Source organism: Antechinus flavipes, chromosome 1 (genome assembly GCF_016432865.1).
Source record: "Antechinus flavipes isolate AdamAnt ecotype Samford, QLD, Australia chromosome 1, AdamAnt_v2, whole genome shotgun sequence".
Lineage (NCBI taxonomy): Eukaryota > Metazoa > Chordata > Mammalia > Dasyuromorphia > Dasyuridae > Antechinus > Antechinus flavipes.
Genome location: NC_067398.1, coordinates 427,678,895 through 427,691,569, shown reverse-complemented (window position 1 = coordinate 427,691,569; position 12,675 = coordinate 427,678,895). Strand labels below are relative to the sequence as shown.

Sequence of the window (12,675 nt, the reverse complement as noted above, 5' to 3'; positions counted from 1 at the left end):
AAGTCAATAATTGATTATATTCGTGGTCACTTTTAAAACAATCAAAAAGAATTGAGGATTTTCTCATATCTTTGTTATTCTCCCTTCCTCAGCACCCTTCCAACTGTATTGCATCCAGCATGGAATACATACATACATACATACATACACACAAGTATATATGTGTATGTTCCTATTGTGTATTCACTGGAAAAATGCTGGTGCTAACAATCTGGGTCACAATGCAGTTGGCAGCAATGGACTGAATTTAACTATTCTGCAATTGCCCAAGTCAAAGCTGAAATCTTACTCTGGTGCCTCATTATGGCATGGAAGTGACTCTTGAGTTCTCAGGAGCTTGTTCTTTACTATAAGTGTGTGTTTTTTTATCTTTTTTTTTTCTTTAGAGCTATTTTTACTCCTTCTGCAAGCATTTCAAGGATTTTAATATTCAAGGTGGTGGTTCTACTATCTTTGATAGAGAAAAAAATTTTGTTCTAATAATTTTTTACAATTGTTTTCATGGATTAATATGTGATTTTGTTCATGTAATAACTTCTGAAAGATAACAATTGAACAAAAACAACTCACATTTGTATTATGCTTGTCTTACTCTGTGAGATAAGTTGGACAAGTTTTATTACAATCATTTCAGAGATGAGGAAACTAAAGCGTTAGGGGGGTTGTTATTTGACCACAATCACACAGCAATTTGTTAACTGACAGAGATGAAATTGAAATTTAGGTCTCTTCTCATGCCAATTTCTGTGATCCCTTTCTCATCAGGATGCCTTTTTCATAAGCAAACTCATGATTCTAACAGCAGGATTTTAAGGACTATGGCAAATTGTTGGGAGAGGCAGGAAAAGAAACTTTTTAGTTCCATTTAGGTTTTTACATGACCTATGAGGTACATGTTCCTATTTATATAATAGCATTCTTTTTTTCTTAATTCCAAATAACTATATCTCTAGAAATTCCTGCACTTAAATTGAGAAAAAAATATTAAATTCAAAATGGCAGAGGTATAACTTGATAGCAATTTATGTTAAAAAAAAAGTATAGGGGGATCTTAATGAATTGCAAGTTCACTAAAAGTGAACAGTATGATACAGCAGCCAAAAAGCTAATGCTATCTTTGGCTGTAAATGAACATATTACAAAAGGAACCAGTGTTTCAAAAAGCAGAACTAGGACCCTTGTAATTTAAAATTACAAGGAAATGGATTTTGATTCATAATTAAAATTGTTAGACAGTGGAATGGAGTTTTTCTCCACTGGAACTGTTTAAGTATACAATGGATGATTACTTCTCAGGGATGCTAAAGAAAGGATTTATTTATTGAAGTGTGAGTTCAATATGACCTCTGTGGTCTTCTAACTCTAAAAAACTCCATGATTTTTTCTTTGTATCCCTGGCTCCTACCACAGTGCCTTAATAAATTTCTTAAAAGTCCTTAATAAATTTCTTTTAATTGACTGAGGCGTTAGTTTTGAGCAGTTAATCCCATATTAGGTGGTTATGAAATGGTGTGGAAACATATCACACTTTTCTGATCCTTTTTGTAGAATAATACCTGTTTTAGAGTCCACAGAAAAATATGGCTGACCCTGAAGAATACTGTATACTACCCTGGCACTGTTCCCATATGTTGGGTCATCAGCGTCGGTTGCTGTCACCTGGATAACTGAGGTACCTGAGAAAAAGAGAGTGGAACTTTGTTAAAATCATATCTGGGAAGAAGGGACAATAGTCCTGAGTGGCCCTTACTACCACATTATGAAGTGTTGAGTGGGATTTCAATGAGGATAGAGTTCCTTCGGTTTCTATGGCATATCTCATAACTACTTTAGTGTCTTGGACATATGACCTGTATCAAACTAGTCTATCTATCTATCTATCTATCTATCTATCTATCTATCTATCTATCTATTTATCACAAGTAGACAAGACAGTTTCATGGCTCTTTGATGGAATCTTTACATGCAGCTCACATATTTACTTTCTCTTTTTGTGATATTAAAATATTTTTCCCAAACAGATTTAAAAAACCCATCAAATTAACAACAACAACAACAAAAAACCCTGAACTGTATTATGAAATCAGGTTTATTTAAAATTGTAGTTAATTCTTATAGTCAAGTGGTTTCATGTTAAATTTTAAAGGATCATCTGGTCTTACTGACCTTTTGAATTTTACTTTAAAATTTGTAAATTTTGCATAATCTCTCATTCTCAGTGGATGCATTAGGGATAGTCTAAATGTCAGTTGTTATTTGTGACAGTGAGTCTTTAGCATCATCTTACCTACAGGGGACATTTCTGGCACAGTGGCTACATAAGGTCCATCTAGGAATTTAGGTTCATTATCATTGATGTCTTGGATTTTAATAATGAACTCTGACTCAGGCTCCATTGGTCTGCCTGTCCGCCTGTCCAGGGCTTGTGCCCTTAATGTGTATTGGGCCCTTTCTTCTCGATCCAGTCTCTGGATTGCATGGATGTCTCCAGTAGTATCATCGATTGTGAATACAATCCCAGCTCCTTCTCCTGACAGAATGTATTTGATAGACCCGTCACCCCTGTCCATATCTGAATGAAGCTGCAGGAAAAGAAAGATTCTATTAAGAAAACAAGCATATCTAGTGAATGAAACTTGGCAAATTAAATTTCAATTCTGCCAGAATTCTTTAACGCTTTTCAAAATAAAGAGGTAGTTTTTGGGTAACATTTATCAGCATTTATCTACAGACACTGTTTTACATTGAACAAGGACATATCAAAGAATCAGCTTAAAAGCTGGAAAAATATACTTCAAATTATCCATAAAAGACAATTTAAAATACACATGACAACCTCCAAGGTCAAGACATTGACTGTTACCTGGAAAAATTTCCAATAAAACTATAGTATCAGGAATCTAGGAAGTAGAACTTCTAAATCCAGAGAGAGAATAAACCAAAGAAATATTTTTTTTATTTGCTTGAGTAGACAAGAAGTTGCATTTAAAATAAGACTCCGTGCCCAAAAGCTTACCATTTAATGACCTGAATTATAGAAAATTAATTTTTTTTGTCATTTTTTAAAAAAGAAGGTGTTTGGGCAATAAGTTACAAAAGCATTTCATTTTATGAAGATTCAAATTGGCTAAAAAGTGGATGGCAGCCCCTAATGTAATCTGTCAGTAGACAGATATAGAATTTAACTGCATGGTTGCCAGTTCAACTCCATGATTACATCCTTTCCTTGAACAAGATGATATTTCTCCTTGAACTAAGAATCAAGGGAATCTTCATAGGTCTGAATTGAGCTGATTGTTCAGAGAGAGTTGAATTACCATATTTGCTGGCCCTGATTTTGGTCATCACAATCACATCTAGCCTACCTTTTTAAGCTTATTCAAATTTCTACTTTTCAAGTACTCTACTCCACTCAGATTTCTCCCTCCCACCTCAGTATTTTTGTATAGTGTGTAGTCTGTGTCTAGAACATAATCCATGTTCATGTGCTATCCTAATGCTCTCTCTCTCTTTAAAGGATCACATATATACGTGTATGTTAACATGTTGTGTAGCCTTCCTCCCACTACAAAATGGAATGATCTTTGAGAGCAGAAACTATTTATGTGTGTGTGTCTTTTCTTTCTTATTTCTTGATCTTAGCAAAGTATCTTGCAACCCAAAAGATGCTAAATGGTGCTTATCGAATTAGATTGGGTAATACATGTATAAATAAGAATTGACATATGTAGGAAGAAGTACCACTTTCTTTACATTTCTTTTTCAGTGGTATTCTCATAATCCTCTAAGGAAATGAACTATGTTATTATTATCTTAGACCCTGTATTATGAGTTTTAACACAATGAATTTGGGCATGGAGAAACACTGATATAACAATAAGAGCAACATAAATTGATTAATAATGATAATAATTATAATAAATAGCTAGATGTAACAGAAGATAGTGCTGGGCCTGGAATCTAGAAGGCTGACTTGAAATCTTTATTCAAACACTTACTGGATGTGTGGTCTTAGGCAAATTAACCTCATATTGCCTCAGTAGTTTCATCTATAAAATGAGAATAATCTTAGCATCTATCTTACAGGGTTGTTATGAAGATCAAATGGGTTAAAGTACTTTGCAAACCTTAAAGCACTAATGCCAGCTATGTGTTATTATGGACAAAGAAGTTTATTGCCTGGTGGCTAATCCTTTGGTAAAACACCTTTTTGAATTTAAATTATCTTTGTTTTCTAAGGAGCAGAAGAATTTTCAGGTTGATAAAACTTTCTGGGCTTAGACTACTTTAGCCAAACCCTTGTGAACTCAGTCTTACCTCCAAGCTGTAATGAAGAGAAAGAGTTTGACTTCAGTTTTGACTGGGGCAATAACAATAGTAAATAACCATTGACTGGGGCAATGGTTAAATTCAGTCCATTGCTGCCAATTCCAATGTGACCCAGATTGTTAGTACTAACATTTTTTCCAGTGAATAGTTTCTTATGATTAATTTACAAAAAAAGACAACAGATGTTGTCATTTATGCCATACATGGTTAGCCAGAAGGGTATTAATACACACAGATTTTCTTGTCTCCCTTTAGAACTCTGGTGCTGTAATGGGGTTAAGGGGGAACACATGCACTGGATTCTTCCAGTAAGTACAATTCTCATGCATGGTCACAGAGGGTCAAAGTTGTACCTGACTATTTGAATTTACTAGTATAGTGTAAATATGAAGATGCCTGCTAGTAATTAAAGGGCATAGAGTCATAGAAGAGACCTGAAAATACATATAAAGCACTCTTTTACAAGAAGGTTGGGGACTATTGCTGAATTTGAATGGGTCTCAGATTGACTCACTACAAAATAATGGAAGCAGCTATTTTGCTGCCTAGAGAATGCCATGTCTTATCTAAAGGAGAGAAATAAGAGAATAAAATAGAGTGAGAAAAAACCAAGTATTTTTCCCCACTTAAAAATTCTATTTAAAATATGATGTTCTTGCATTTCTACATCCAGCATGCTGTCCTATTATTTCTCACAATTGAAACCTTCTATTTAAACAGTTCAGAAAGCATGGGGGCATGACTCTGCCTCTACACAGTAGATACTTATTCTATTTGGATCTGGTTATACATAAATAGAAATCCATCCTATTTGTAACTCTGCTGTGTGTTGGAACTGCCTTTGGTTAAAACTGAAGACTATATTTATTCCCCCTTTAATAAAGAATGATACCTTAGAGAAGAAGCACACAATTCTTTATAACTTAAGTTGAAAGAGCTTATTTTAGGTAATGGCAGATTGTAAAGTAAGAAAGAAATTTAAATCATGTTAAAACAAATTAAGGGGGTGGGGTGGAGGAGAGAGTTGGCAAATTTCAGCTCAATGGAAAGATATTCCTAACAATAGGTCTCTTTTGGAAAATGGTATGTGCTGTTTCCTGAGGTAGTAAGCTCCCAAGATTATTAAGCAGTGTTTATATAAGTGGATTTTGCTGGGGGATTTTTCTTTAGGTATGAATTGGACAAGACGGCCTCTATAATCTCATAAAATTCTAAAACAGTGATAGAGTCAGAGAATTTCAGAGAAATTGTATAACCATTCCTACAAAATTCCTATCATTCCATATAACAATTTGAAAATTGAAAAAAGGAATAAAAATAAAATCATACTACATAGTAACATAGATACTCAATACATAGTATTGAGTCATAGTACAATATGACCAATACATATTGTTCAACCATCTTTGCTGATCTAATTTTCTTATGTTTCCATTTTATTGTTGTTCACTTGTTTCAGTTATATCTGACCCTTTGTGCACCTTTCTGTATCAAGGCTTCTCAGTAGCAATTAATTAGTAAATTGATTAATTAATCTTAATTAGATTTATTTTAGAGAATTGTCCAGTATATTTAAAGGTTAAGAGACTTAGACTAATGTCATACATATTTGCCAGAATCAGGTCTTGAACCCAGATCTTCCTAATTCTGGCATCAGCTCACTGTCTAGAGCACAAATCCATCTATACTATCTTCAATACCAGTTTTACTATGTATACTAAAATGCCAACCTAAAAGAATTAAGATAAGAATGTTACAGTGCAGATTCTATGTCTCTATCTCCCTTTCCTTGTCAAATTCTTCTGAATTATTTTTTTTATAATGTCCTTTTGATGTATTAAATTAGTACTGTATGGTCCATCAAATTAGTAATACATCATGTACTTACTAGCTATGTGACCCTGAGAAGCCACTTAGCTTTTCTCTGCCTCAGTTTCTTTATCTTTAAAGTATGGATGATAATAGCACTCAGCTGATAGAATTGTTGCAAATATAAAAGGAGAAAATATTCATAAAGGGCTAGATAAATGTTAGCTATTCCTATTATTGAAATCACCTTTACTTTTTCTCATTAAGAAGGCTCCTTTTCTCCTCCTGTTCCTCATGACTGATGACGTTATTTAGAAGATCATAAAATCATAAATATAAATATGGAAGAAACCTTTTTAGTAATCTTGTCCAACTTCCTAATTTCACTGTTTTGTAAAGTGGGGCTAAGAATAAAGAGCAGAGATTGGATTTAACTCCTATCTAATTAGGACTCCACATCCAGTGCCTTAGAGTTAAGATAATTTGGCTTTATGGCCTTCTTCTGATACAATATTTGTAGGGTCCAGGATAACTGATATCAGTATTCCTGGATTACCAGCTAAGGCTTTAGATTGCAAATCTTCATTGATAAAGAGACTTTGCTCAGTAGGAGTTCTTTACATCAATGAAATCACAAGTCTAAAAATATACTTTTTAAAAAGCATTCAGAGAAGAAGGAAAATCCTTTTCTGCATATTTAAAGGGAAAGAAATTAATTGTTATGAGCTAAACTCTGATATTCCTTTTAAAGTTCTATAATACTCTCTTTCCCTCCCTGAGCCCACAGTCTATAGTTCCTATAGTCTTCATATTATCTGTTGGGATAAAGCTGTGGCCTATTGCTATTATTAAATGAAGAAACAAACAAACCAAAAAACCTCTTCAAAACAATCGGCTATTTTTCTTCACTGGATCATAAAAGGAGAATTGCTATGACAACAATTAGAAAGTGTCTCTTATTGCTGAAGACTGAACCTTCTGTTAGTTTTAAAAAGTAGGTCTGTACTAGAAGACCTGCATGAAATGCAGGAGGAAAAAGAAGTTAGGACAATCTAGGAGGTTGTTTCCTCATGTCTGACTCTTTATGACCCCATTTTGAGGTTTTTTGGCAAAGATACTGGAGTGATTTGCTGTTTCCTTCTCCAGCTTATTTTACAGGTGAAGGAAGTAAGGTCACACAGTAAATGTTTGAGGCAAGATTTGAACTCAGGAGAATGAATCTTCCTGACTGCAGGTCCAGTACTCTGTCCACTATGTCTGGCTGTCCTTATAGTGATAGGAGATAATAAATAGTATGTAGTTCTACCTGAAGAAGCTGGTCTAATTTTCCCTTAAGAAATCTTCTTTTTTCCTATGCTTTTTCTACAAGTATCTATCTATCTATTGTTCTCTGTGGAAAAGAACATGGGAACCCTAGCTGGTGTGATCTACTATGTATAGCTCAGGTAGCAGTTTCTCCCTTCTTTAGTTTAATAACTTGGTGGCTAAAGGGCCGAATCCAAAGGGACAAAGAGGAAGCATTTTTATTCTTGAATAGGGGGAATCCCTGGTGTAAGGAAGAGCAGATTACCACTTTGTGTTTACATAGTACATACCCCTAGAGAACTTAATGTACTTCTCTGACTTTTAAAATTAGAGCTTATAACATTTGTATGAGCTTCCAGGTATATACTTTCTCCAGGGGAAACTGAAGAATAGAAGTTAACATACTTGCTCTGGGTCACAAAGCAAATGAGTAGCAGAGTTGAAAATGATTCAATATTGATTCTTAGCTGTAATCAGCAGAACATACCCATGTACATCCTGGAAGCAAATCTCATATTTCTTTTAAACATTTGCAGGACAGAGTGACACAAGTGAATATACCCACATGTCTAAGAACTCTAAATTCATTAGGGAAAGTCTCAAAGGTAACAGGCTGGCACCTTCAGAATACTAAAAATTGGGTTGGTTTGAAAAATATAAAAAAAGTAATTAAACTGCTTTGTTATTAAAGATCTAAGGATTAGTCCTTTCCAGTAACATTGTTGACTTTAGTAAGAGTTTGGTCCTTGGAACCTGGCATAGGCCTCCTGTGGCTTTTCCTCTTTGTGTATGTCAATATAATCTAGCTGGGACTTGCTATTCTAATGGTCCCTGGGAATCTCAGTGCAGATTCTATAAAGGCAACACCAATTACTGCTGCTAATTGTTATAGAAGTTCTTCTTGAAATGAGCAAATACAGTGGCAGGCTTTCTAAACAGACGTGGAAGGGAGGTCAAGGAGACAAGAAGTCAAACATCCCGGGAGCTGCAGGGAGTTATATACTTATTATCTGCCAAAAGGAAAGAAAAATAATACCTGGAAAAAGTGATGGATATATTCTAAATATAGAGCTGGAACATATCTCAGAGGCCTTCTTATTCTTGTTTTGCACATGAGAGCAAGGAGCTTAAGTGACTTGCCCAGGGTCATACAGCTAATATGTTTTATCAGAGGTGGAATTTGTACCTAAATTCTCTGTGCAACATTGAACATATAATGCCTTTTCAGGTGCACATATAATCAGGCACAGGAATCAATAATTTAGCCTTGTTCCAGCCTGCCATTGTGTGATAAGGTCCTTTTGTCCCACTCCATGCCCCTCCCCATCATAGGGATATCTCTACAGTTACCTAACTGGCACTTGAATCAGATATAACAACTCTTTCCTTTGTACTGGTCCCAGAAGACACTCTCAACAAGGGGTCCTCAAACTTTTTAAATAGGGGTCCAGTTCACTGTCCCTCAGACTGTTGGAGGGCCGGACTATAGTAAAAACAAAAACTTTGTTTTGTGGGCCTTTAAATAAAGAAACTTCATAGCCCTGGGTGAGGGGGATAATCGTCCTCAGCTGCTGCATCTGGCCTGCTGGGCCGTAGTTTGAGGACCCCTGCGACTGTTGAGCTCCCATTCACATACATCAGAAGGTAATTCCTACTTGGTGGTCTGGATCTTCAGGGCCAAGGGATGGGCACATAATTGCTCACCAAAGCAAAATCAAATAAGCTTCCAGGCACTCAAAGTTCCCATCCCTATTATTAGGTCTTGGATGGCTGAATGCAGCTGGCTGTGAGAAACTGGAGTACTGATAGATTTGTTTCCTGGGGCAGGTAGGGAAAAGGCTTTGATAGTGATCAGTTTAGCTCCATGCTCCCACCCTCTGAGGAGGTCCTCCAGTCTGAAATCCAAGTTATGTCAAACCCCTGAGACCAACCATCTATAGCGTTTGGAGCAGTCTCACCTTGCCATGTCCTGTCAGAAATCCCTGTCATGTCCCTGAGATTAAATTTTCCCCATAAAATCTACTTCTGAGACATCTGTTGCTGCTGCCTTTCTTTGGGTCAGTCTGCCATAGCACTCTGCTTTGTGATGTCCTTCCCCGAAGCTACATGGTATCTCTACTAACTTCACAAAACTTCCCATCCTCACTTCTTAACCTTATAAAGTGAAGTATAAAGGATAAAGAGGCATAAAATACCTCTTTTAGGGTACTAAGTCACTTTTAGGATTTAGCCTGCCTGCTAAGGACATGCCCCAATATCATGGATGTTTCCTTTCTCCTGGATAATTGTGAGTTTCTTTGAGGACCTTGTCTTTAGTATGCTTTTCCACTCTATTTCATATTTAACATTATTGATGTCTACTACATCCTTTCATTTGCTTTGTAATCTCTTCCCTAAATAAATATACCTTTTGCCAGAGAGAATGGCCATTGTGAATTCTTCACATGACTGAACCCCAACTTTTAGTGCCTACTATCATCTGGCATCTACATCATCCACATCAGCTGGAGCTAGGGCTGGAGTTGGGGTCCCAACTTTGCCCTCTTCCTCACTGTGTTAGCTGACTCCTTATTTCAGATCTATATGAAGTTGACAATTCTTTGGTAGAATATAAGTTCTTTGAGGACAGGAATGGTTTTTATATTGGTGTCCCCAAAGCCTAACACAGTTCCTGAAATATATTAGAGACCATAAAAATGCTTGTTGAGTTATTGATAATAAAGAGAAGGCAAGAGTAGCACCTGACTACTGGCAATTCCTATGCATTCCTATGCTCTTGAAGGTAGCAAGAGTGTTCTGGAGACAGCTTGAAAGGACTCTGAGAATTAATTGTTGAATTTTCAGTGTGAGCATTTATGCCCCAGAAATCAGCAAATGCTACAAATCAGGGTTTGGTTTATTGTTTAGTTAATTTTCTAGACTTTTGAAAGTGAGAGATTCATTTCCCATATGGCTGCTCACCTGGAATACCCATCACTGTCTCCAGAAACTCATCTTCCTGAAAGACCAAAATTGACTCTGAAATTCATTCTTCTCCAGTACCCCCTGCCCTTGGGGGCCTTCCCTCTTTTTAATGGAGGGGATGGAGAGTGAGCATCTGAGAATTCTTTCCAGATCTTCTATTTAAAGAAGAGCCTAGGGTAGACACCATAGGGCTGCAGGACTTTATTGTCCTCCCCTCCTCAATGACCCACCCATGCCAAATGCCCTCTTTCCCTCTTTTCCCTCTTCCTCTTACTCCTCCTTCCTGTCAATTACTTTGTATTTGTTGTCTTCCTCATTAGAGTGTAAATGCCTTGAAAAGGGAATTGTCTTTTCCCTTTCTTTGCATCCTCAACACTTACTACAGTGGCTGACACATAGTAAGCTTTTAAATAATTTTTTATTAACTGAGAGATGGAGAAAAAGTTCTTAATTCAGATTAAATTTAGAAGTATGTTGTGTGTACTTTTTTTCTTATGAAAAACTGGATCTACTAGGACTCCACTGGTTGGCATCCCAGACCATATGGCTAACCTGGATGCTGCTCCTGTCCTAGGATTATAGACTTTGAGTTACAAAGGACCTTATATAGCATCTATTTTTGAACCCCTCATTTTACAAATGAGGAAATTGAAGTACAAGGATGTTAAACAGAAGGTTGAAGGGAGGCACAGATAAAAAGTAGCAGGATTTAAATGCAGAGCTTAACTCCATATTCAATTATTATTTCTAGTACAACTCAGTCCATTTTTCTACTTCTAAATACTATGATGGTCTTTTGCATTTGCCTTTCCCCATCAATGATTATAGCTTCCATTTAGTGCCTTGCTTGATGTTTCTGGAGTTTATAGGAAAGGCCTGGGTTTGTGATTCTTTGGTCTTGAGAAAAGAGGATACTATATAATTAGCATATGTAAATAATCCTTGGGTCTTCACTCTACTTTCAATCCAATGATTTCCATTCTCTCCTTCAAAGAGCACTGAGCCATCAGTTGTGCCAAAGAGCATAATCAGGAAACAAAAGGAGAATAAAAGGAACAAAATCCTTGAGAATAGCTTCCTTCACTTATTTTATATAGACTTGTTGCTATTTATTTATTTTCGATATTTATTTTTCCCCTGCAGTGACACAAAACATCTCTATTTAGAGCAAATATTCTTAACCTAGAGTCCATAGATAAGGGATTCATGTATAGGTTATAGGGAAACTGTGAACTTGGAAGGAAAATATATTTTTATTCTTATTGACCTTTGGTTTCCTTCACAATCATTTTATTTTATTTTGTGCATTTACAAATACTATTTTGATAGGGAGTCCATAGGCTTCACCAGATTACTAATGCAGAAAACCTTAAGAACACCTGAGTTAGAGAGGAGATTCACAAACATGAATGTAGAAAGCAACTTAGGTTAAACAAGTGCTTTAGAGACTCAGAACAAGGGAGAAATCATTATAGAAAGGAGTACAATGAGGAAAGTTTCAAGGAGGAAGTGAAGTGGTTCTTGAACATCTATTGGGGAATAGTGAGAGAGAATGATGGTCAGTAAAAGTAGGTAGTGGAGATGATCAAATGATGGAACAGAAGAGTTTAAGTTTTGTATAATAAGCCTTAGTGAGCCATATTAAGCTCCTAATAAAGGAAATATGATGAAATATGATGAAAACTGCATTTAAGAAGATGAATGTGTCAGAAGTGTGTCAGGTGGATTAGAGATAGAAAAAAGAGACAGTTTGATTTTTTTTCTAGGTATAAAGAGATAAAAACATGAACTAGGCTGAGACCAAGGGGAATTGAGAGGAAACAATTGATTTTTTGAAATGCTGAGGAGGACCTATTTATAAAATTTGGTAAGTGGTTGAATATGGAGGATGAGAAGCATTTCTGAAGCTTTAAACTCTGGAAGATTTTCTTCCCAGTAACTTAGGTTCACAACATCTTTCTGTTCCTGGGGAGAGAGTGGCCATAATCATCTACCTTTAAGTTATCACTTAATAGAATTCTTTTTTATTTTTCAATTTAGTTCTCTAGCTCAAATTTTCTTTTACTTTGCTGCTTTTATTGAATAGTTCTCTGATTAAAATTCAATTATAAAATAAGAGAAAGTCCAGCATTTAAACAAGCAAGATAAACAAAAAATATTCATTGTAATTCCATTTTTAAAAGTCTACAAAAGTTTCTGAAGACTATGGCTAGAGTCTGTGTGTAGGGTTGACATTTGTTTTTCTTTTCCTTTTTTTAAGGCCAGAAC

The 12,675-nt window shown here is 35.8% G+C and overlaps 1 protein-coding gene across 1 annotated transcript in view; it reads right to left on the bottom strand.

Moving 5' to 3' along the window:
- CDH20 (cadherin 20) overlaps positions 1–12,675 on the bottom strand; it is a 286,461-nt gene that overhangs the window by 52,811 nt on the left and 220,975 nt on the right. Inside the window, exons 4-5 of the mRNA XM_051969897.1 lie at positions 2,288–2,582; positions 1,557–1,676 (exon numbers count right to left, since the gene is read on the bottom strand). Of these exons, the coding sequence (XP_051825857.1) occupies positions 1,557–1,676; positions 2,288–2,582 (415 nt within the window). The remainder of the gene's footprint in view (positions 1–1,556; positions 1,677–2,287; positions 2,583–12,675) is intronic.